Below are 26,622 nucleotides of genomic sequence, written 5' to 3'. Positions count from 1 at the left end.
TCCATCTCATTAAATCGACCACCACTACAGTGTGTTTAAATTGTATTGTCATTGAGTTTATTCCACCCTTTGTTCCTTTACCTTGTTGATGCCTCCAGGTCTCAGGATTTTCTATTAAGTGGTGCCAAAAGCAAACCTGGATGATACTGATATTGATACTGAAGCCACAGAAGTTACTCATCTTAGCTGCAAGGCGTTGGTTTACCACCTCTTACTAGTCTAACAGTGACACTATGCAGCTCATTCCATAAAAGTTCTAAACCTTATGTTGGCCTTCAAAATATTTACCTACCTTCAGAGTTCTCCAAACTCCTTCTTTGAAATTTCCTATAACAATCACTTTCAAGCCTCTTAAATTTTCTTAGAGCTCTACTCTTCTCTGGGAAGCTCTCTGATTCCTAGTCCTGAGTCTTCCGCATACTGTCTTTACTGCTTTAGTTCCAGGCTACTCTTCTCACTACTGCCACTGAATTGCCTTTAATAGGAGATCTGCCTCCAGCTGCTCATAATGGCCTCTTTCAGAGCCATTCCTGTCACCTAAAGGTGATAAAACGGGGCTTTCCTTTAATAAATTTGAAATTTACATTTTTTCAGATGTTTAATCAAACACTTAGAGAAGTTTCTTGCCAGTAACAAAGTAGACACTTGGTGTCTGGAAGTTTTTTGGTTGTTGTTTTTTTTGTTTTTTTTTTTTTTTTTAAAGAAGAAATTGGCTTGGTACCTTGTGGAACTCAATGATTGTTTTTACTGAATATCCTAAGGATACCTTTGATCCTCATCTTAGTAAAGCCATTACTTGTGTGCCTTAAAGGCCATTCTTCTATTGGCAGCAGTAGCAGTAGCTGAGAACATCCTAATCTATCTTTTCCTTTATTTTCCTCACTTCTAACCATAGGGAACGCGTCCACAGCACACAAAGGCAGAGTTGCAACCTAGGTGGATGTCTGACCACCTGTCCATCAAATCCATCAAGCAAGAGGTGAGTGTATGAGAATAGAGGGAAGGAATTTTAAGCGTTCAAAAGGATTGTTCCATCTTATTTTATTTACTCCTTTCTATCTTTATTAACTTTTATGTCATTTTTAAAAATTTCAAACCTTATGGAACATTCTTACACATAAGATGCATTTCTAGAAAGAGAAGGAATTATAAAAATAGGGCATGAGTTCGAACTCTTGGGTCTTAACATATTATATCTATATTTAATGCAGATGAGAATAATAAATACTATTTTGTGTGTGTGTGTGTGTGTGTGTGTGTGTGTGTGTAATAGAAGTTTACGAATGAAAGATGGAAAGAATTAGTTCTGGGCAAAGGGAGAATTGGGGCAGAGAGAACTGTCTTTCACCTGAAACTTGTAGTGTGGCTAATATTTTGATGGTAGACAGTAGGGTTGGGGGAGTCATATTTTTAAAAAGTACAGAGCCAGAATGGTATGTAATGTGGTCAGAGAACAGTGTATATTTGGATGTAGCTGACATATAATATACAGTGGAAGAAAATACTGAAAGAATCAGATTTTGGAGTCCTATGATTAATATTCTTATTATATCTTTTATAAGTAGGCTGTAGGAAGGTACATTATGTTATTAGAGCTTTGTTTTAGAAGGATATTTCTCTGTTCACACCATGATAAATAATTTTGTAAGGAAGAACTGAAAGGTAAGAAATCAGTGAGCAATAGTTCTATCAAGAAATAGCAGTAGAATCCCAGCTATTGGAAATGGAGGTCTAGAATGGGAGAGAAGATGAAAAACGTTTGGGGGAGGGTTCATTAGAAATATGTCTGACGGTCAACTTGCAAGAGGTGGAGTAGTGAATTAAAGATGAGTTCTTGTGAGTTACCATGTTATTTGTGGTTTTGAGAAGTATAATAATGAAAGAAATGAAAAGTAAAGAGGAAGCAGAGTTGAGGAAAGCATGGTGCAGGTTCCTGTTTGATTTTTAAATTGAAGATAAAACATGGACATGAAAGATTGTCCATTGATGTTGCTGACTCTCTGGGAAGATGAAGTGCCTCTGAGGCAGGCCTCTGCCATGGAGTAGAGTTGCTCTTGCTTATGCTAAGTTAAACTTTCGAGGTGCAGGAAAATGTTAGGAGTTCATGTCGAATGTTCCCTCTGTCTTCTGAAGACAGATGAGTATCAGGTGCAAGTTGAGACAGAATGTTTGATGAAGAGAGAATGTTTGGGGCAACAACTATGTATTAATGAAAGAGTTTTCAAGCAGCATTCAGGAGCCAACATGTTCGGGTATTTTCATTATGTAACATGGTTTAGAGTAGCTAAATAACTATGGCGTCACACTTGTAGGAAGGGACAAAATTGTTGTTTCTGTTTACTAAGATTTAAACATTGTCAAGTTGAGAGTGGCCTAAGGAACCTAGAGCACTGATAAAGATGTATTTGATGATGGAAGTTAAATAGGAAAGTGGAAGGAAGGAGGAAACCAGGAAGAGGCAGTAAAAGTGTCCAGAAAGCCAATTTCTCCATCTTCTCATTCTGTGAAGGTCCCCTGTGCTTGTGGCTGGCATCTATCTCTAAGACTCCCATCTGCTCACTCGTTTCTTTTACTAGAGGTTTTCACCATTGTCTGCTAATCTAACTCTCAAGCCTAAGTGATAGTCAGTTCTCATATTCTGTCCACTTTTTAACCATTTATCTCCTTTTAACATGTTTCATTGAATATTTAAACAATTTATTGGTTATAGAAAGTTGTACCTTAGGAGACAGTGCATTTTACTTCAGACCCTGTCTTTGACTAGCCTGTTACGGTATGACGTCTTCTCACTGCCTTGCAGCAATATTTTCATGACTCTTAAATTGAAGTAACACATGATAGTACATTATAGAGATCTTGTCATTAAGTATATTCTACCTTGAGCCATGGAAAGGAAAAAACTGATTTATAATCTTTTATTTACTTCAGTATATTTGGATTTATCCTTTATCTCTTTTTCAGCTCATGGATGTGTTCTGGCCAAGAGTTAATTACCTAACATTTGATTACCTTTGAAACGCCAATTCTATAATGACTGACTTCTGATCTCCCCAGTTTCCTCTTTCCCCTAGCAGTCATTAGTTTTGGAATGGCCTGTGGTAATTGGTATCTAGCCATTGTTCTCAAGTGGCTTTCTAGTTCATCTTGCCTTGCTGGGTCTTCTCCACTATCTTTATTACCTTGACAGTTAACACCTTCTTAAAAGCTCTCTTTCTTATTTTCTCTTGAGTGTCCTGGGCTGAGTTCCAGATGCCTTCATTTACATTTCAGATTGCATGGTAGTCTTACTACAGATGTAAAGACTCTTCATTGCTGCAAGCAAAACCTTAGATTCTAACAGTAAAATTTCTTTTAAGTTTTCTTGGCAGTGGGTTGTTTTTTTTTAATTCTGCCTTTTAGTTTTAGTACAGATAACCATGGTATTGTAGAGATTCTGAATATCTGTTATGGTACCAAATGTACTGGAAAAAAACCTTAATTGTGCCGTGAGTTTTGTGTTTTTTTTAAACAGCAGAAGACATTCAGGCCTTTAAAGTCTTACAGGCAGGGTTTATGACCTATGTTGGTGGGAGCTCAGTCTTATTGCCTCAAAAAGTATTTTAATTGTGACTCCTGGGATAAATATTAGTGAAGGGAAACTGTCTCTGAACTCTCAGATTAGGGCTGCAGTGGTTATTTTTGTTAGGAAACTCTAGACATTGTCATTGCTAGGAAGCTCTTTGTGGTGGCCTCGTGGCAAGTGTTCTGCTGAAGATGGCAAGGGTTCCAGGGAGTCCGGTAAGCTGCCTTTGGGAAGGGGAGTCCTGGGTACTACTTCACCCAGAGATTCTATTTATAATCTTTCAGAGGATTATAAAGCAGTGTTTCTAATTAGCTTCTCATTAAACTCTCTCCTTGATTCTAGCAGGCCTCTTTTTTATCTATAAAGCATTTAAACAACAGCCCCTACCCCATTTGCAACTGACCCCTTTTAAAGAGAAATTACAATACAGAACAGATATTTTTAACGTTCAGTTTTTGGGTGGGGGTTGTTCATTGATTGCTCTTTATATTAAAGAGCAATATTGTTCTTTATATTAAAGTTTAAACTATGTTAGACTTCTAAAGTTTAAAGCGCTACCAAAAATGTCTTCAGGTGGTTGAGTCCAGTCCTGTCCTTTAGTGATATTTTCATTAGCACCTACTTTACCTTGGGGTGGTGTACTGCTGAAAATTAAATTAGCACAGGAATTCTAAAACACTCTTGATGCACAACATAGATGGTTTTTTTCAGATGTGTACAATACTTGTTTGTTTGTTTGTTTGTTTGTTTTTAATGCCTATAGCACCCAGTTTTCCTAGGTGGTCGCCCATCCCTCCTTAGCTTCTGAGATCGGATGAGATCAGGCGTGTTCAGGGTGGCATGGCCATAGATTAATACATTTTATTTAAAACAATATTGTCGGGAATTCATCAGGTGGCAGCTGCTGAATTATTATACATGATGAAAGAGGAAAGGGCTTGAGAGATGTGAGAAAAAGAGGTTCCCAACTAAGAAGAGGGGTTTTCAAATGACAGGGGAGAGACTGGAGAAAGTGACCAGTAAATAGGTGGAATAAAAAATAGAGGGTAGGGATCAAAACACCAGAAGAAAGGGTCACAGTGGGCAAAAGCTGTCAAACCAATGCCAGTTTAGGTTCTTGACCTTTTTTCTTACTGGGCATTCTGGGACCTTAAAATTGTTTTTTTGTTCTTGTTTTGAGTTTTCCTAATTCTTCAAATCTTATTATTATTTTTTGGGGGGGGGAATATAATTAATTGTTTCAGGTATATAACATAATGACTTGATATTTGTATATATAGTATGTTTGTATATGTATATTTTTGTACATATATGTATGTGTATATATGTGTGTGTATGTGTAAATGTGTATGTGTACGTATATGTGTATGTATGCTCACCAGAATAAGTCTAACATCATCACTATTACAAGTTTTTTTTCCTTGTGATGGGAACTTCTAATATCTCCTCTCTTAAAAACTTTGAAATATATGGTGTTACTCACTATAGTCACTATATGGTGTTACTCACTATAGTCACCATGCTGTGCATTACATCCCCATGACTTATTTATAAGTTTGGGTTTGTTTTGTTTTTTTTGTTTGTTTTGTTTTTAAGCTTCCTCATATAAGTGAGGTTATACAGTATTTGTCTTTCTCTGACTTATTTCACTTAGCATAATACCTTTAGGGTCCATGTGTTGCAAATGGCAGAATTTCCTTTTTTATGGCTAAGCAATATTTATATGTATACCACATTTTCTTTATTCATTTATCTGTTGTAGGGCACTTAGGTTGCTTTTATGTCTTGGCTATGGTAAATAATGCTGCACCGAATAATGGGATACTGATATCTTTTTGATGAGTGTTTTCATTTACTTCAGGTAAATACCCAGAAGTGGAATTGCTGGATTATATGGTAGTTGTATTTTTAATTTTTTGAGGAACCTCCATACTGTTTTCTGTAGTGGCTGCACCAGTTTATATTCCAACCACATTCTCGCCAGCACATATATCGTGTCTTTTTGATAATAACCATTCTATCAGGTGTGAGGTAATAATACTTCATTTTGACTTTGATTTGCATTTCTCTAATGATTAGTGATGTTGAGTACCTTTTGTTATACCTGTTGGCCATCTGTATGTCTTTGGAAAAATGTCTATTCAGTTCTCCTACCCATTTTGTGATTCAGTTTTTCTCCTGAATTGTGAGATTCAGGATGTTGTTTTTTTAAGATGCTGTAAATTCAAGTAACTCAATTAGTACATCTTATGTACTTAGCATACATATTAGTGTATTTAAACAAACTAATTAAGTAGACATATTGTGTGATTTCTGTATGTGAAATATCCAGAGAGAGTAGATCCATAGAGACAGAGCAGATTGGCAGCTGCCATGCTGGCGGAAGGCAGAATGGAAAGTGGCCACCTAATGGGTACAGGATTTTCTCTTGGTATGCTAAAAATGTTTGCAACTAAACACAGGTGGTGGTTATATGACATTGCGAATGTACTAAATAGCACTGAATTGTACACATTAAAATTGTTATGTGAATTTCACTAAAGTAAAAAAAAAAACTGTGAGGAATCTTTTGCATATTTGTTTAAATGATGTAGAGCCTCTCATTTAGCAGTAATCATTTACATCTGTAATTTTCCTAAGTTTTAAAAGTCCTGTTTCATTGTTACCAATATACTTAAACTGTTTATGGTCCATTTTTAATAAATCATGTTAAAAATCTGCAAATTCTAACCTTTTGGTACTTCAACATAATTTAACTTTAGACTTTTAAAAGGGATCACATAGTGGAGGAAGTAAAAAGTTAATAAAAATTAGATCTTATTAGAACGTGTAATACCAGTTGATTGTCCCGGTTTGTTTGAGAAGGAGTTGTTCTGAGTCCAAAAGAATTTACATGTTTTTATAGAAAACTTGGGAGACTACTTTTAGAAAACTATAGAATACATAGTAATCTCACAATTCAGGACTCAACACTATTTTCATTTTTATGTATTTGTTTTGGGACCTTTCTCTGTGCATTTATTATAAAACTGGGATCATTGAATATTAACTCGTGACCTGTGCTTTTCATTTAATATTGAGAATTTTCATATTTTGTTAAATAGTACTCAAATAAAATTTTTATTGACCACATATTGATGATTATGTAATTTCACCTATTATTAAACATTTAGGATATTTCCAGCTTTTTGCTATTTTTAATAATGTTAACTTTAATCTACTTGTAGAAAAAATTTCGCCTATCTCACTTTTAAGATAAAGTCACAGAAGTGTAATTACTCTGTTCAGGGTTCCTGATACATATATCCAAATTGTCTACCAGAAGACTTGTGTCCCAGCAGATTAATAGCATTTATTTTACCACGTCTTCACAAATGTATCACTTTTTATCATCAATAATCTGTAAAGTTTAAGGCTTTTTTTGCTCTTGCTTTTGATTACTGATGTGTTTTATCTACTGTGAACTTTGTATTCGTATCATTTGTTTTGTGTGAGGGGCTACTTTTAATTGATTTGTAAGACATCTTTACATACTAAGAACAATTATATTTGTTATGAAAATATTTATATATTTTTATATTTTAAAGATTTATGTAATTACTTTTTCTTTTTCCTCTCCTTACATTGACTTCTTGAGTAATATGTTTCTCCATGTTTGTTTTCCAGATGACTGTTTGATGACTTAATATTTCTGTTCACGAGTCATTGGCTTTCATTTCTTTAGTCTTCACTAAATGCTGATTCTATTTAATATCCCCTTCTACTGTTTGAATGAAGGAAGAATATTTCATGTTTTCACCTGCTATCCTTTGTCATAGAGGGGCAGAATACACACACACCATCATTACGTATATGTAAATAACTTTTGGTTGTTATATATACACATCTACTTTATCTCTTCTCTTTCATTGTGTCTAACCTATAGAAAGTACTGCAGTTTTCTTTGAATGCAATAATTCTTTCGACAAGGCTTTAGTTTTCCTCTATCTCCTCCTTTTTCCCCTACCCTATGAATCGATATGTTAAAGCTATCTGCGTGGAGTCAATATACAGCTGCAAAGAACAAAGGCATAATGTTTGGTTTGTTAACTGTAGTTCCATCATAACTTCTCAACCGAGTAAGATGTTGCCAAAAAGTTGGAATAAGTAAGGACCTGGAGGGTGGGGGAGGCTAGAGGGGGTGGTACTTATAAATTGCAGAGGTGCTTAACTGGCATTTAGGAGGCCATAGTTACAGGTGTATTTTTCAGAAGAATTGTTGTTGCTTTAATGCCAGGAGCATTCCCATTTCAGAAACAATATCTAACATATCCAACTGCCTGCTCTGATTATAGGATACAGATTTTAGGGAACTTTAGTTCTACTTGGGCTATTGAAGCTCCTTTGAGTACAGTAATATATACAGTAATAATGGTTATTTTTGTTTCATTTTCATCTCTTTCGTTCCAGATTTTACCTTCTAGGTAGCAAATTATTTAGTCAGGCTTATAGAATTTGAATAATTAAAAAGGACTTTGAAAAGGTTTACTATCTAGGCAAGACAGCTTCTAAAATTTGAGTCGAATGAGAATCTAAATTGGTTTTAAGGATTATAAAGAAAATAACATAAAATTTTTATCAGAGCCGTTTCGGTATTTAATGACTTGGGTAAATGGCAGTCTGCATTCACCTTTTTTCTCCCCACAAACCATTTGAGCAATTTTCCCAGTATGAAACTTTTAAAAATTTATCTAACTTAAAGATTCTTAGGTCTTCCTATTAAAAAGATCCTATAAGAAAAGTTTCACATTCCTGATTAAGTTTCAACTTTTATACATTCTCTTGCAGGCAATAGTTATTACTTCTTCAATAACAGTTTAAAAAATAAAAGGTTTTAGCTTTCACATCACAAAAGTCAAGGGCAGAAATTGAAAATAAACAATTTGCAGTTATATCTACAGTGTTCTGGCTACAGAATGGTTCAGAATTAGTTATACTGGAAAATATATAGAATAAAACTTTCATAAATTATGATAATAGTCCTGTTTCTTTTGTGTACCTTTTCTTAGATTTCTTAGGCAAATTCCCAGTGTATTTAAGGCAAACGGTGGCCCTTTCCACCAAACCCCCAATTTATTCATTACTTTATTAGTAAAGAAAAATATAAAAGTTAAGGGTTTCAAAATGATGCACATTGTTGAAATTGTGAGCCTGTATTCTGTCTAGCAGCTGTCTTTCATCATTTTAGTTTACTTAGATAGGGGTACTTTTTAAGATTTCCCTTATAGCAAATATTAAATCTCCCAACTGCCTCAGTTGCTCTGGTTAAATATATTCATAGGATTGGATTATCTTCCAAAGACTACAATTTGTGTAAATCATTGGGCCTGAAACTTTTACCATGTTTTCAATTTTCACTGTTTTAATGTCAGTGTTTACATTTACATTCATACATGTATTCTTTAGATGATAAAATGAGTTTATAGTTAAGATGTAAATTCCTTAGTTATCTAATATTAAATAGATTGAATCCAGTAAAAATTGAATCTTAACTCAGAGCGAAGAACTGATCTTACATTGTTGTATATTGACTCTGTACACTTATTGGCTCCTCACAGGAGACGCCTGTGCTTACCAGAATAGAAAAACAGAAGCGCAAAGAAGAGGAAGAAGAACGTCAAATTCTTCTCGCGGTGCAGAAGAAGGAGCAAGAGCAGATGCTAAAGGAAGAAAGGAAACGAGAGTTGGAAGAAAAGGTCAAGGCAGTGGAAGGTATGTGGTCTTTCCTACATAGTCAGGAAAGGTACATGTGGTATGGGAATAGCCCTCCTATAGCCAAGGCTACATCAAACTGGATTCTGTCATTATCTAAGGTTTTTCTGACAATTTTTCTCTTATAAATTGTATTCTGTCTTGTTTATTCAGCTGGATCCAATCTCATTGCCATTGCATTCCTACTACAACACTTTTATTTGTCATTTTGGATCTTTCAGTCTCTTGCTTGTTGTTCTTATCTCTCCTATGTCCCTTGCATAGAATGGAGGGAGGTCTTATTAATGACAACTAATTTCATGAATAATTTTAAACACAAATGAAATTTTCTTAAGAAAATCTTAGAGATTTTTTTCAAGTATGGTACAATATAAATCTAGAATATTATAATTAATATTAAGAGGGCAAGTAGTTTTTTCAGGTTTAGGTCCATCCAGGTCCTACTCTTTGTGTAATGGGATTTTTCTTTCATTTGTAGTTATAGCAAAGAATAACTATCTCTGGTTCTTAGGTAGCAGTTATATTTATAAGCCGAACCTAATATGTCCTGTGATAACAGGTCATTTGGCTTGGTTGCATATCAACCAATATTTATTTTCTTTTAAATAAATGTATTGAACTTTTAATTTTTTTTAATAAAATAGCATGATGTGGTTTTGATTATTATGCAGTGTTTCAATGAAAAATTTAAGTAAATTTTGGCTATAAAATTTAAAGTACTCTAGTCTTACTCTGTGCATTTTTACTTCCATTCCTGAGCTGTGACTTCTGTTTCTTAATAGGTTAACACTCTTCCTACTTTGATCATTTCTTCATTCTAAAATCCCTTAGCATATTTAATATGCAGATTTAGCCTGTGCCACATTATGTAACATATCCAAGTTGTAAAATTTTGCTTGTGTTTTATTTCCTATGTTAGATTTAAATTCCTCAACGTAGTAATTATAACTCTTATTCATTTATATTTTTCAGTGGGATTCTATAATTTTCAGTGGAGTTATTATTGGGTACACTATTGTCAGTTTGACCTTCAATTTATACAGACAGGTCCAAAACTTATTTTTGTGGCTCAGTTTCTGTACCTGTAAGATTAATAATACCTATGTTAGAGATTGTTCTTCAAATCAAAAAATAGTTTTGAGCACCCATTGTGTGCCAGGCACTACTGTAGAAATATAGTATTAAATAAAATAAGTTACTTCTTTTATCTAATTTACCTTCTAATAGTGGGAAGACAGAGAGTAAACAAATCATAGATAGTGGTAAGTGATCTGAAGAAAAATAAAACTGCTTTAGAGATAAAAAGTGGCATTTAAGTAAGATTGTCAAGAGAGCCCTTTCTGAAAATGTGACATTTAATAATGAAATGAGTGAGGGCGCTGCATGAATATCTGATGGGGAACAGCATTGTAGGCAGAGGGAATAACAAGTGCAATGCACTGAGATTAGGAATATGCAGCAAGAAGGCCAGTATGCCTGGATCAAAAGTGAGCAAAGCAGGTAGAAGACTGGCAATAAATGAGTTCATAGAGGTAAGCCAGGGGTCATATTGCATAGTGCTGTGCCGACCTTGTTTGTTAGAAGGATTAAATGAAAAAAGGGATAGTCTCTGGCACACAGCAAGCTCACAAATGATAGTTTCCATGGAGGAAATGTGGAGGGAATTTTTACAAGGTATAAAATGGTTATGACAATAAACTTTCCTGACTCCTTGGCAGCTAAGTTTCAGTAAAGGGAAATAATAAGTTATGTGTTGATAGGAGAATTTTAATGTTTAAAACAGCTAACAGAGAAACAAACTTTTTGAGACATTAAATTCTAAGAGGATTTCATTATGTGGGTCTTTTTACCATAATGACTAATATTTGTGAGAGTGAATCAGAACTTTTTTCATATTGTCATTTATTGTCTGTATAAAGGAAGCAAACAACTTATGAACTAATTTTGTTTGGTTATATGCTTCTATGCAGTGCTGGCAGTCAGTCACTAGTATAGGGGTTCCCTGAAATTGCTGACAAAACTAATGTTGTGACATATAAGCACATATTTCAAAGGAGAGGGCTCACAGCTTTTCATTTGTTTAAAGAAATTTGAAAGGAGGGAAATGGATTAAGAAAAGTAGAAAGAATCACAAGGGTGGAAACAACTCAGATATCTGTCAGTAGATGAATGGATAAACATACAATGAATGGTACCACATTTCCATAAGTGTAGTGGTTATCATGTTCGTCTCACAAAAAGTATATACAACGTTTTTATTTAGCCTTAAATGGATGGTTATTTAGCCTTAAAAAGGAATGAAATTCTGATACATACTACAAGCCAAGAGGAGAGAGAAATAAGGAGATACTATTAAATGGGTACACAGTTTCTGTTTGGGATGATAAAAATTCTGGAAATGGATAATGGTAATAATGATTGCACAATATTTTGAATGTACCCAGTGCCACTTAATTGTACACTTAAAATAGTTCAAGAGGTTTACGTATTTTTTACTAAATTTTTTTTAAAAGGAAAGGCCAAACATACTGCTATTTATTAGTATTATCTTTGTATAAAAAGGATGTCACAAGACTAGATTATAACAAATATTCATGCTAAGTCAATATGGAAATGGACATTATTGAGACTTTCTTATTCTCAGTATGGTTGATACATAATCTAAAACTTCTTGCATCAAATACATGGTGGTTCTTTTTGTAATATATTGTCTGTATGTTATAATATTTTATCTAATATTGTGTAAATACTCTTTTAAAGAATACATCTGAAATCTTAACCAAGGAAGGAAATTTGTCAGGAACTATTTTTAGGGAGACTAAAAACAACAGTAAGTTAGTGGACAGACTATTAGGTTGAATTGCGGTCAATCTAGGGATTCTCTACCTCTCCCCAGGAATGATAACCATACATAAATCTCTGCAAAAGATGAATAGAAAATTAGACTTTGAAAGCACACAAGGAAGCACTACTGTGAACAATAGTTGGTACATGTACTAGACAAGAAATAAATATATTTAGCATTATCAGATATTAAAAAGAATTGTAAACATAAAAAATAACTTTGAAAATAACAGGCAGATTCAAGAGAAACACACAGCATTCCTAGAAATGTAAAGTATGTTTATTGGAATAACAACTCAATAACTGGATTAAACAACTTAGGTACACATCCCCTGAGATAAAGATGGATGTGATGAAAGAAGTTACTTTTGCTTTAATCATTCAGTGTCTAGTCATGAAAACAAAACTAAAGTCTTTGGTTAAATGGAGTTAGAGAAAAATGTTGAAAGGGAGTTAACACCCCCTAAAGCAAGGAGAACAAAGGGAAGGGGATTGGAGTCATCAGAACCTAGAAGTTGAGGAAAGGCTCTGCAGAGTTGGATCCCAGACATTGGAAGATGGGGCATTGCTGGTAGCTCTGAAGGCAGGCATCAAGCCTGGGTCTGAGACTAACAAAAAGAACCTGGTCATCAGGGTCAACTGTGTGTCCTCCGATGAAGATACTGGTATTTATTGCTGGCATGTTACTAAACAGCAACAGCAAGTGAACAAGAAAGAAATCTCTTCTGCTCTCATCTGGCCTCCCACTCTCCCTCTAGTACCTACTTCTGACAGACTATATGGAACCGGCAGAGAATGGAGAAATGATGGATTTGGAACTGATGGAAATAGCTTAATAATGGACTCAGGTGGTGTGTAGCATGAATGATCCAATGTGGATCTACTATAAGTTTTAAAATGAAAGAATCAAAAAAATAGGGCAGAGAAAATAATCAGACATAATAGTTCAGAATTTTCTTGATTAGATGAAAAACAAATTCTCAGATTTAGAAAACAAGATGTAAACTAGATATAAATTACGTGTAGATACATGGTGTACTGAATTTTAGAACATATGGCCGCAGGTATTTAAAATAACCAGCTTGGAAAAGACATTTCCTTGAGAGGATAGCAGACTTGTCAGAAGCAACAATAGGATTCTGGAGAAAATGTGATTGGATTCTTCATTAGTTTCCTCGGGCTACCATAACAAATGACCATAAGTAGGTGTTTTAAAACAGCAGAAATTTATTCACTGACAGTTCTGGAGGCTAGAAACTTGAAATCCAGATGTTGACAAGGTCACACTCTCTGAAGGCTCAGGCAGAATCCTTCCTTGCCTCTTCCAGCTTCTTGTGATGCCTGGCATTCCTTGGGCTGTGGTGATTTCTAAAAACTGAGAAGGGGATTTCCTTAACCAGGATCTGTAAGAAAAAAATCTAAGTAGACATTCTATCTAATGGGGAGACATAAGAACTATTCCCTTTCAAAGTCCAGAAGAAAGCAAAGATTTCCTCTGTCTTTCCTTCTGTTCCACATTGTATTGTTCTGTAAGGATTTCTTCTCTAGAAAGGAAAAAGATGTATGTGTATAAATGTATTGTTTTAAAAAGATAGCACAACCCATAGCAAGGAGAATTTGTAACATTCAGATGGTAGTCTCTAAATATAATTCCCCTCCAGAAGGAACCAAGTCTCTGGAGAAATGACTGATTCCAGTACTTTAGCAGTAAAAATATAAAATGAACTTAGACCCTTAAACAGAAAACATGGAAACATAAAAGACTACTGGAAGTTGTATTTAAAAACACAGAAGCCAACTGTAAGGGACTTTCACTTGCCAAAACGAGACATTTTGAGCGTTGAAAAAATAAAACCTCAATAGATTTAAAAAATATCAAGTAAACAAATTTATAAGTTCATAATGGTAGTATTTTTTAAAAAATCAGCAATCATTTTAGTTAAATGGGATAACTTGGTATTTTAAAAATTGATAAAATAGAAGGAAAGAAGCAGTTTTGTTTTCTTTACAGACGGTATTTCAGAATATGCAAATAATTGCCGAGGAAAATAAGGATTTGTTTAATGAATGTAGCAGGAAAAATAGAATAACAAATGATTAAAAAGTGGGTCTAAGCAAAGCTATTTCTGGGCACTATTAAGCCTAAATGCCATAAAGTAGAGATGTGCTAACTTCTGTAAAGGGCCAGATAGTAAATATTTTAGGCTTGGAGGCCATACAGGGTTGCGCTCTCATAAAACTTCATTATTATGAAAGCAGTCAGCTAGTTGTGCTACATTCTGTAGTTGGCTGTTTTGCAAACCCCTGCCCTAAGGCATCTGTTGCATGCAATGAATTAACTTCTCTCCTGTGCATCCTTAGAGGTACTAGATATATACATTGGAATTATTGAGAAAACAGTCACACAAATAATGTTCTCTGCAGCTTAATTCTGTCTTGGAATTCTGTTAATCTTTAGGTTAAAGACTGAAAGGGAAGGATCAGGTTAACACTGATTTAATTTAACATCACAGGAAGATAACCAGATAATTATGTCTCCTGATATAATGAAAAAGTATACAGCATCATCTGTGAAATAATATTGCTCCCCCTCAAATAATCAAACCTGTTTGTCAGACCAGAGCCTCTAGATAAAACTGCCAGTTTTACAAGAACACATTAACACCACAATAAGGATGCCATCAGCTAAATCCATAATGTGGAAAATTCTATAAAGACAAAATGACGTTTCTCCCGCATATAAACTGGAGGTGGGGGGAGCACTGTTAGAAATTCAACTATATTTAAGAAACGTGTCAACCACGTGCAGTGTATGAACCTTTCTGGATTTGTTTCGAATAAACCAACTTCTAAAAAAAAATATTGAATGTGAGAAATCGGACCCTGAGTCAGTGTTTGATAATTAGTCATTTTAAGTTCCTAAAATTTATACAGAAAAGCAGAGGGCTAAGGATAGCTAAGATAATTTCCAAAAACAATATGGTGGGAACACTCATTCTAACAGATAAAATAAAAGTTACAGTGAATGAAAGCATGGTATCGGCATATGGAGTAGATGATGAGAGCAGTTAAATAGAATACCTAGAAACAGACCTTGGGGGAGAATGCGGATTCTTCAGTAATGGTGCCAGTACAACTGCTTACTGATAGGGGTAAAAAAAATAACATCTCTTGCTTCTCGGATAATAAGTTCTAGATAGACTAAAGGCCAAAACTTTTTTGAAGAAAATACGGGTGACTATCTTCAAGATACTGAAATTTTAAAAAATTTAAGAACAAAGAGTTGAAACTATAAGGGGAAAGAGATTGATGTATTCTACTACATTAATTGTTGAAAAACGTGGCAAAAACACCATAAACAAATTTTTAAATCATCAGGTAGAAAAAGATAACTTTAACACATAATCAACAAGCATTATTTAAAGCACTTCTCCAAATTAGTAAGAAATCCAAAGCCCACGGGGAAAAAAGGCAAAGTGTATAACAGGAAATTCACAGAAGAGGATGCTGAATGGCCAGTAAATTGAAAATGTATTCATTTTTCACTCCAATCAGGAAAATGAAAACGAAATCATCAGAATTCCATGTCATACCTATCAGTTTGGCAGAATGCTAACATTTTATCATACCAAGCAAGGGTGAGGTAACTCATCACTGTTGAAAGCATGGCTTATAACGCTTTGGAAATCACGTTGACGATGCCCGATAAAGTTAACATATATACTCTATCTGGCAGTTCCACTGCTGGGTTTGTATTTTAGAGGACTTTCACACATATGTACAAGAAGACATGTTAAAAGAATGGTCATTATCATGTTTACAAAATGCAAAAAAATGCAGAAACTTTAAAAACTTTAAATGTTAAGCTTTGACAATTTGGTAGATACACGATATTTAGTCATAATTTTCTTTAAGCTAATAGTTCTCTTTTTAAAAAATTTATAAAGTGTATAGCAAAGTGCTTTTGATTAGTTAAAGCAGATATAGATTACTCTAAATTTATAAATGAAAATAATCTAGAAACATAAAAAAGTCAAATGGAATTTGACAGGGAAAACAGTTTGCAGAATCATATGCTCATAGCAGTGCAGAATCATATGCTCATAGCAGTGGAAAACACAGGACCTATCCCTTAGGAAAAGAAAACAAGGTCTCTCCTAGCTTCTCCCTTCGTTGTGTCTTACCTGTTCTTCATCTCCCTGCCTTTTATCTTTACTCCTGAACTTCCTGTTCCCTACTGGCATTGAGTGCCCCATCAGGTTAGTAGTAGAATGGCAAGTGTGTGTAATGGGTGTGGCTGTGAGCCAGAAAAAAATCATCCCTGCCTTCCAGCTCCATTCCAGTTCCAGCTGGCATCTTTGCCTTGTTCCCAGCCAGACTTATTACTGCCACTGGCTTGGTAGGGGCCAGCTGCTAGTGTGGGGGTGGGATGGAGAGCAAAGACAATTGATGTGCATGGATGCTTTTATAAATCCAGAACCTTGAGAGCTTGGATATGCATATAAAGTCCTGTATGTTTAGATTGAGAGGCTGGTCCTAAAAATGTGTGTTGCTTTTTTGAAAGAGAAGGAAGGAAAGGCCTCCAGTAGTCAAAAAAGGATAATCCTCATTTAATCTTATATTTTTTCTTTTTTCTTCTAATTCCATTTTTCTTCAGCCTTGCTCTTTCTCTCCCCCGATCCTAATGCCTACCCTACTGCCTTCATCCCCCAAGTTGAACTCAGTATGACTGAGAGGAAACAATCCCACTCGTTTTTATAAACGAGTTTCATAAAGCATTCATCTATAGGAATTATCCTAATTACCAGAAAAGAGGCTCGCAAAGGAAGCACAAGTAATTTCATGATACTACTTTGATTTCTCTCACAATTACAATTGCTAAGGAGATTTACTCAGCGTCTAGTTAAGTAGAGAGTACTTAACTCACTTGTACTGTAATCCTTTGTGTTAATTGTAGATCGAGCCAAGAGGAGAAAGCTCAGGGAAGAAAGGGCATGGCTGCTGGCTCAAGGGAAGGAGCTCCCCCCAGAACTTTCCCATCTGGACCCTAATTCCCCCATAAGAGAAGAAAAAAAGACTAAAGACCTGTGAGTATTTAATAATACAGTAGCAACCTGTAACATTTATTAAGCATTCGGGCATTGTGCTAATAGTACTAATTGTGCTAATAGTACTTTCCTCATTTAATTCTTAAAACAACCCTGTATGGTAGCTAATAGTGTTCATGAGCTTCTTGTTCTACTCTGTGCTCTTTGGGATTGTTATTCTTTATATCACAAAAATAGACATTGGAGTGAAATAAAACCTGGAAAAGAATGCTCTATTAAATAACCATTATAGGGTCATAAATTAAGTTCTGGATCATCTAAGCTACCACCATCATTTTATAGATGAGAAAAGTGGTATTCCCTTTTTTGCCGAAATGTGCTCTCATTTTAATAATTTTCTGAAGTGTTATCAGTGTTACAAATGTATCCTTTAAAAAATTATTGGGACTGTTCTAAAACTGGGTGTAATCAGCCGTGTCTATGTTTGAATTAAGAGAGCTAAAGAAAAAGGTGGTCAAAGTTATTATTAATTTCTTATGTTGTTATTTACAGCTTTGAGTTGGATGATGATTTCACTGCCATGTATAAAGGTCAGTTCCCATTCTCAACTGTCGTGTTTCTGGTAAAAGTACTTCTATGTGAGTGTGTTAAGCTCTCCTCTTCGGCTCTCAGTTCTAGATGTGGTAAAGGCTCACAAGGATTCCTGGCCCTTTTTGGAACCTGTGGATGAATCGTATGCCCCAAACTATTACCAGATTATTAAGGTAGTTATACCTACTATGCAGTTAAACCTACCAGAGTGTATTTTGCTCTCTTGCTTTTTGTTGTTTTTTGTTTTAAGTTCATCCATTGTTCCTTGAGAGTCAGAATTGCTGGTTATATACCAGGCTTTTGAGCAGCTCGTAACAGCATGATTCCCTTGCCTCATAATGACTATGAGACATTTGCTCTAGCATATCGTGATTCAATGAATCCTGTTTTAGGTTCCTATGGATATTTCAAGCATGGAGAAGAAACTGAATGGAGGTTTATACTGTACCAAGGAGGAATTTGTAAATGACATGAAGACTATGTTCAGGAATTGTCGAAAATATAATGGAGAAAGTAGTGGTACGTGGGAAGGGGTTGTTGTGCGTGCACATGGGCTGTACCATTAGAACCAAGAGTAAAATACCTTCTGTTTTTAGAAATATACACTCTATTGATTCAGACTTTTCTTTAGGACTATAAAAAGAATGTGTATTAAAAGCCATGGGATTGGCCATTCTAACCACTTATACAGTATGTGCCAGGACTCTCTCCTGTATCCCACACAACAGGAAAGTGCAGCTTGTGGCATACTGCTCAGTTTATTTCTCATCCATTAGACCAGTCTGGGTCCAGTTTGTGCTGTGCCTCCTTAATACAGACAGTTAACCACAGGTGAAACTGAATCTAGATGGAGCTGATTCTTAAATCATCTTGAGAAGTATATACCAGAGTAGCTCTCTATAACAAAGTATATGTGGCTCCAGATAGAGAAACTGGGAGCTATTTGTGTGTGAACTCTGAATGCCTTAGTTTAAAACCTAAGCAGATTCAGTGGTTATATTTAATATTTTGAAGCTTAATTAAATTTTTACTGATTTAGGGTAATGGTCCTAGAGTCACTGTCCCTGCCATACAGCCTGGAAACCTTTTAGGACAGAAGCCATGTCTTCATCTTGTGTACATAGCTCTGCAACATAATATGCACTCAAGTTGAATTAAGCTCAAGAGTTTACCCCGATAGCATCTTTTGTTTAGTAGTAGTATAATTGTCTTTTGATGCCTGTAAAAGCTATACATGGAGGTCAATCCTTATATCTTCCTATAGAGTATACCAAGATGTCAGATAATTTAGAGAGATGTTTCCATCGGGCGATGATGAAGCATTTTCCTGGCGAAGATGGAGACACAGATGAAGAATTTTGGATCAGAGAGGATGAAAAGCGGGAGAAGAGACGGAGTCGGACTGGGCGAAGTGGTGGAAGCCACGTCTGGACCCGGTCTAGGGACTCTGAAGGACCCAGCAGGAAACAGCAGCCCGTGGAGAATGGAGGAAAGTCATTGCCACCTGCACGCCGAGCTTCCTCTTCTGGGGATGATCAGAGCAGCAGCTCCATGCAACTCCCTCGGGAGGTGGGCTCCTCAAATGGCCGAGGCCTTCCTCGTCCCCTGCATTATGGTGGGATGCCTAACCAGGCACCCCTTTTAAACCAGATGGTAAGGGATAGCTGAAATTCTGCTGAGGTTCCCCTAGTTGGTGAATTCAAAGGAAAGTAAAGCCTTCAATTGGTTCCTCTTCCATAATAATTGCACTGTGTGTAGATGATTTTTTTTTTCTCCCTTCATCTGTCCTTCCTTTATTCTTCCTTTATTTTAAATCCTCCTTTCTCTTAGTCATTTGAACCGCACATTCTCGATGTGGGCAAAAATTGGGATTAAAAAAATCTCAAGTCTTTTTATGTATAAAGCACAGAGGTACCTACAATACGTAAGATATACAACGTATCTGTGGTTTTAAATTTTCATGGTGGGGGGCAATGAAGGGAAAAAATTGGCTAAAAAGGCTCTTGGTGATCAGAGAGCAATAATGAGAGGTAAACACCAGTTTGTCTCTCCTGGAGAAGGAGATTGCTTTGGGCTCGGAAGTCATTCCTGATCCAGGTGAGCCCCTGTGCTAGCAGTCTTCCTTTTTTTGGCACTCTTTGCTGAGTGTTAGTGGTCTATGTTATGTTCATCTTCAGGAAAGTCCTCATTTTCATTCTTTTTTTTTCCTCCTCCTCCTTGTCTTTACTCAATACCCTACAGAGGCCGACAGTACCAGGAACTTTTGGCCCCCTTCGAGGATCAGATCCTGCCAACTTATATGTCTCCTCTAGAGTCCCAGAACCACACCCCGGAGATCCTGTACAGCAGCATCAGCCTTTTGCCATGCAGGTAAGCAGCCTACTCAGAATGTGGAGGTACAAAGGGTTGCACAGGTAAATTTCAGCAGTACAGTCTATTCCCAGGTTAAATTTCATTCATCATCTCCTATTCTGTAGAGTCTGTTACTTAGATGAAAGACATAACAAGGTAAACCTTATGCTTTGGCTTTAATGAATGCTGCTGTCTTTTCTTGTTGCCAGGCTCCAGCTGGAATTAACAGCCACCGAGGACCCAGGCTAGGCACACCCGAAGAGAAGCAAGTGCGTGGGGGGCTGATGCACCTTTCTAACATGGGCTCACATCCTGGATCCTTGCCTCTTGGGCAGATAAGTGGCCCCAGTCAGGATGGAAATATGTATCCACCAACTCAGTTCCAACCAGGATTTATTCCTCCCAGGCACGGAGGGGTTCCGGCCCGGTCCCCAGACTTTCCTGGAAGCTCAGAAATTCCTCCCAGCCACATGTACCGATCATACAAATACCTGAATCGAGTACACCCTGCTGTCTGGAATGGAAACCATGGTGCTGCAAACCCAGGACCCTTAGGGTCAGATGAGAAGCCCCCTATGGGGCCAGGGCCTTCTCAGACTCGTACTCTTGGTCACATGATGGATTCCCGAGTGATGAGACCACCTCTTCCTCCAAACCAGTGGACTGAACAGTCAAGCTTTCTACCTCATGGAGTTCCTTCTTCAGGGTATATGCGAACACCCTGTAAATCTGGTGGACATCGGTTACAGCCACCTCTAGCACCAAGTCCTCTATTTGGAGCACCGTCCCAGGTTCTGCGAGGGGTGCAAGGAGGGGACTCCATGATGGACAGCCCAGAGATGATCGCCATGCAGCAGCTCTCCTCCCGTGTTTGCCCGCCAGGTGTGCCTTACCACCCCCAACAGCCTACTCCTCCCCATTTACCTGGCCCTTTTCCACAGGTAGCTCACTCGACATCAGCAAGTGTACCAGCTCCCAAGCCTGCCTTGGGGAACCCTGGGAGGACACAGGATAACAGTGAAACACAAGAGCCTGAGAATGACCGAGGTAATTTATACTGTTACTTTTATATGACTTCTAGCCCTTGAAGCTTCATTGCTGAATAATCTTTTTACACAAGCCAAATGTAAACTGATTTCTAGCCTCTTTCTTGAACTACTCAGGGGTGGTCCAAGCATGGTGATGTTTTTGGTCCAAAGATCCAGAAGGATTTCTGGTGACAGTAATTGCCACACAGATGTAGAACTATGCCAGGCACTCTTTTTTGAGGCTCTTACATATATTAACTCATTTAATTCTTGGAACAAGCCTTTGAGGTAGCTACTATTATTAGCCTTGTTTTTACAGATGGAAAATACAAGACACAAAAATATTAGATTATTTGCCCTTATCTACCTAGTAAATGGTGGAATTGAGGTTTGAACCCAGACAGACTGGATCCGGCATCCCTGTTGTTAACCACTGTATCATCAAACTGCCTTTAAAATTTCCTACCTTGCAAGTTGTAAGTTTAGAGTATATCACCTGAAGTCTGATCATTTCTATCTTTTTATTCCTTGGATATATATCAGTATCTACTAAGAATGAAGAACAGTGAGATCTAGCAAATCTTTAAGGAATTTCTTAGAAATACCATTCAAGAGAGTAAACCTGAATCTGGAAGAAAAGATGAGAAGAATCATCTATGTGTAATTAGTGTTTATTTCTAGGATAGATGCCTGGCATGTATTGGATGTAATTTTCTTCAGCACATGACTAAAGAATAGAGACTGGACTTTTATAAAATAGGATGAAGGTTTCATATAAAGTTGGCAGTACATCTAGAACTCAAGCTGACTTTTTAGTGTTTCTTTGGAGGAAAGGCCTACTTTATGAACATCGGCTCTAGCAGTGGAGTTCCACTGATGACACCTTGGAAAAGGCGATTTGTTAGTTGCCGTGTTTTATGTTGAATGAATGATAAAAAGTGCAGATTTTAATTTTCATTGTCAACTCGCACCTTTGATCTTTATAGCCAATTATAGTTTATCAGTAGCCTGGGATCCTAGTAGAGTAGATCTTTAAAAGTTGTTGTGAATCCTTAATCTTGTCCTTAAGATCTATTACCAAAATTATATTTTGACCACACCTGGACAATTACTCTGTCCTACTAGAAAGAATATAATAATAAGACTGAGGTTATAATTAAGCATTTGAGTCTAGTAATTTAATTTCATTGGATTTATTAAATTTCTCTAATAGGTAAAAGATGGTTTTTGAGTTTTATGTTCTAGGCATCTTGTTTTCAAGACATTCAGACAAGATGAATGTTTTCATTCAACAAATATCTGTTTCTCATTTTGGGCAGTTATTGAGGGTGTGCTGTGGGACAAAACAAAGTCCCTGCTTCTGTGGAGCTTATGTTGTGATGGGGCACAAGTCAGGGAACCGGCCTTCCTATACCCATCATGCCCTGGTCTCCTCATTGTGTCAAGTTTTAGAGCCTCCCAGCCTGGTCTGCAATCCTAGTGACAACCATACCTTCCTGCCATACTCCACATGCATCTGCTTATAGTCTGTGAGCCATGAATCATTTCACACCCTCTCACTAACTGAAAGTGACAACACAGGAAGAGGGAGGCAAAGATATCTCCATTCTTTGGCAAACCTTATGAGTAGCTATAGAGGTACTAGGTTTTACCTCTTGGTCTATGAAAGTAAGTGTACAAGGGCCTTGACATCTTGACCGCTTTCAGGGACCCTCAAATTTTCTAGCCAAGGCATAAATGACCACACATCTACCTTAACCCTGACTCCCCTTATCTGGCAGCTTATTATGTTCTTTTCATTGCCACCTCCATCAGTATTGTCATTTCACCTACTAAATTGTTACTTTGTTCTCCATTTTTCTTGCAGCAGATCCCTTGCCTGGGCTTGAGGAGAAGCCACCAAGCGTTGGTGCTTCAGAGGGGGTGTACCTCAAACAACTACCTCACCCTACGCCTCCCCTGCAGACCAACTGTACCAGGCAGAGCTCGCCACAAGAAAGAGAAGCAGAGCATACAGAGCTCAAAAGTGACTCCTCAGCATCTGGTGACAACTGTCAGGCAATACAGGGCAAGAATACCTGGCCCTCGGAGAGCAGCTACACCAGCCCAGCAGCCCAGGGATGTATGAGGGACCTCTCCACTCTGGCAAATAGAGGGGCTCTCCCGGAAAATGGTGTGATTATGGAAACACCCACTTGTGGATCAGAAGGGAAGGGCCTTGGTGGTAGTGGTACAGAAAAGCTGCTCTGCCCCAGAGGCAAAACACTGCAGGAAACAATGACATGTACAGGACAGACCCCAGCTATGCCTCCCAATCCTGACCCTAATTTGATGGGAGGCACTGTCAGCCAGTTTTCTCCCTTGTACATGCCTAGCCTGGAATACCCAAATTCAGCTACACATTACCACATCAACCCAGGCCTGCAAGGTTTGGGTCCTGTGATGGGAGGTAAACCCTCAGTATCACATCCTCAGCATTTTTCCCCTAGGAGCTTTCATTCTAACAACCCTCATTCTGGAGTCTTTCCCCGGTATCGCCCTCACCAAGGCATGAGGTATTCCTACCAGCCACCACCTCAGCCTTCCTACCATCACTATCAGCGAACTCCTTATTACACATGTCCACAGGGCTTTTCTGACTGGCAGAGACATCTCCATCCCCCAGGAAGCCCAGGTGGGCCCCCACCTAGTCAGCCTACTCCTCCAAGGCCCCTCTTCTCAGATAAGAATGCTGTGGCTAATCTACAAGGCTGTGAGACACTGCATGCTGCCTTAACTTCCCCAACCCGAATGGACGCGGTGGCCGCTAAGGTCGTCTCAGCTGACGGGCAGAATCCTGGTCCAGAGGAAGAGAATCTGGATGAATCTATGGAGAGGCCAGAGAGTCCCAAAGAATTTTTAGACCTGGACAACCATAATGCAGCCACCAAGCAACAGAGTTCATTGACAGCCAACGAGTATCTCTATGGAACTCCTCCTCCTCTGAGTTCAGGGGTGGGGTTTGGTTCATCTGCTTTCCCACCTCATGGTGTGATGCTACAAACAGGGCCTCCTTATACACCTCAGCAGCCAGCCAGTCATTTCCAGCCCAGGGCATATTCTTCCCCTGTGGCTGCTCACCCACCTCACCATCCAGTGGCTGCCCAGCCCAACGGCCTCTCTCAGGAGGGCCCCATCTACCGCTGCCAGGAAGAGGGCCTGGGCCACTTTCAGGCTGTAATGATGGAACAAATTGGCACTGGAAGTGGAATAAGGGGATCTTTCCAGGAAATATACAGACCATCAGGGTAAGATTGCATTAATTTTTTTTCCCTGGGGGAAAAAAAATAGATGTTAGTTTTAAAAAGAAAAATGTCCTCAGGAGTAAAGATAAACTTGAGTGGTCTAGGACCAAGAAAAGCCTGTGAATCAATATTGGAGACTTAATGGAAATGTATTTAGCCTTGGAGTCTGATTTTTATCTTTGGCATTTTTCCACCCCCTCTGGTATTGCCCTCACCAAGGCAAATGGAAATTGTCATTTAAACGACTTTAATTAGCTTTTGGTATTGGAAACACTATAGCCACCGTTTGTGGGATGGTGGCAGAGGCTTCAGCATTTCTGCTGAGGGCAAAGTAAAATAGGTCCCTCAAACCCTGGGGACATAGGAGATTATATTCAGGTTTTGTTCCTCATCAAATTATGAAGCCTAATCATAAAACTAATACCATCAGTGTGTCCCCCTCCCCAGTGCCAGTCTAAGGAGACCCTACCTCCAAACACTCCCCCCATCTAACATTGTCATATTTGTTTTCTACCTCTGTAAATGCTTGTTTTATTTCTTTTCTTTGCCTTTTTTCCTTACCATTGGAAAGTAAATTGTAGATTGTGACCTTTACACCTGAATACTACAGCATGCATCTCCTAAGAATAAGGACATTCTCCAAACTTTTTATCACACCCAAGAAAATAATATTAATAGTATCTAACAGAGTCCTAATTTCTCTGTTTGTCCCCAAAATGTCTTTTATAGCTATATTCTTTGTTTTATTTTGATTTTTTTTTTTTTTTTTTTTTTTTTTTTTTTTTTGCCTCATCCAGGATCCAGTTATGGTTCATGTAGTTATATTTGCTTGTTCTATCTGTCTAGTCTCTTAATTTACAACATTTCACCCCATCATTGTATTGTTTTCTTTGTATTTGTTTTCCAAAGAGTCCAGGCAGTTCTCATGTAGTGTCCCAAATTCTGGAATTCTTCTCATTGTTTCTTCATGTTTGAGTCAAGCTAAACACTTTTCAAGAACACTAAATAGTAGGTGTTGTCGTGTACTTACTGCATCATACCTAGAGGCACATAATGTCAGTTTTGTTGGGACAAAATATCGATGATTCCAGGTTTGATAACCTGGCTAATGAAGGCGGTTTCTGCCTGAGATTTTCATGAGTGAAGTATCTTTTTTCTTTCTAATTAATATGTCTTCATTAATTCTTACCTGTCCGTCCCTTGCGGCTGTAGAATGCAGATGCGTCCAGTCCAGTCACAGCCCTCTTTCCCAAAGACCCCAGCACCAGCAGCATCACAGGAAGAGCTGCCACCACATAAGCCCCCAACACTTTCTCTTGATCAGGTAAAAATTACCAAAAATTACAGCTCCTTTTGTTCCTCTGGGTGGTAGGAAATAAGTATATGTAGTCTCGATGCGTGGTTGGGAATCCATGCATGTGGAGAGCCAGCTTCAGCCACACGTGCATTTTCGACTGCATCATGGGTTGGTGGCCTTGACCACCTTGTTGCTCACGGGTCACAATTGTATATGATTCCATTGCTGTTCTGGGGACATCTGTACGGTGTCCCGTTTATGCAGGAACTTTTCCTGGAAAATGCTTCATGTCCTACAGGCTGTCGGGTAAAAAGGGCCCCTCGGGCCTTGTGCTCCCAGCTCATTCAGCAGCGGGAAAGCTCAAGAGATAAGGCCTGGAGGTGGCTTCTCTAGTATTGCCACACATTTCTTTTTCTCATTCTTAGGATAACCAGCTGTTTGGGAATTATTTAAATCTTTTATTTGATACAATCCTTTGTCTGTTTTTATACTTCCCACCTATTTCGTTTTAGGGAGACTAGATAGTCAGGATTTTAAAATAATAAGAGCTTTTGAATGCAGCTTCTGTGCCAAGCACTGTGCTAAAGAGCTGCTACATGCAGTATCTTATTCAGTTTTTTCCTCATCCTCCGTGAAGTAATTGTCAGCAGCAGCATTATCATTCCTTCACATGCAAGAAGTCCTACAGCTACTGAGTGATGGGGCTGAGGTTTGACTTGGGAGATCCAAAACTGTAGAGTTCACACTCTGGAAGGAAACTGTGGCTGATTAAACAAAATCAAGCCATATTCCCAGATGAGAGGAACCATGTACTATAAGCTCTTTGACTAATTTAATTTTTTTAACAGTTAACACAAATGTGAAT

General features: G+C 37.6%; 1 protein-coding gene across 4 annotated transcripts in view; it reads left to right on the top strand.

The window, feature by feature from the left end:
* The window catches only part of LOC105297244 (cat eye syndrome critical region protein 2), a 56,023-nt gene that overhangs the window by 24,542 nt on the left and 4,859 nt on the right, over positions 1-26,622 (top strand). Inside the window, exons 7-17 of one of the 4 annotated variants that reach the window (XM_023535186.1) lie at positions 896-979; positions 9,160-9,313; positions 17,115-17,244; positions 17,758-17,795; positions 17,878-17,969; positions 18,189-18,315; positions 19,061-19,365; positions 20,038-20,166; positions 20,358-21,195; positions 23,044-24,463; positions 25,673-25,784. In XM_023535186.1, the coding sequence (XP_023390954.1) occupies positions 896-979; positions 9,160-9,313; positions 17,115-17,244; positions 17,758-17,795; positions 17,878-17,969; positions 18,189-18,315; positions 19,061-19,365; positions 20,038-20,166; positions 20,358-21,195; positions 23,044-24,463; positions 25,673-25,784 (3,429 nt within the window). Of the gene's footprint in view, positions 1-895; positions 980-9,159; positions 9,314-17,114; positions 17,245-17,757; positions 17,796-17,877; positions 17,970-18,188; positions 18,316-19,060; positions 19,450-20,037; positions 20,167-20,357; positions 21,196-23,043; positions 24,464-25,672; positions 25,785-26,622 lie in introns of all 4 variants that reach the window. The other 3 variants (XM_011367791.2, XM_023535184.1, XM_023535185.1) reach the window with 3 other exon arrangements.

The sequence above is a fragment of the Pteropus vampyrus genome, unplaced genomic scaffold (genome assembly GCF_000151845.1).
Source record: "Pteropus vampyrus isolate Shadow unplaced genomic scaffold, Pvam_2.0 Scaffold137, whole genome shotgun sequence".
NCBI lineage: Eukaryota > Metazoa > Chordata > Mammalia > Chiroptera > Pteropodidae > Pteropus > Pteropus vampyrus.
This window is presented reverse-complemented; position numbering and strand designations above follow the sequence as displayed.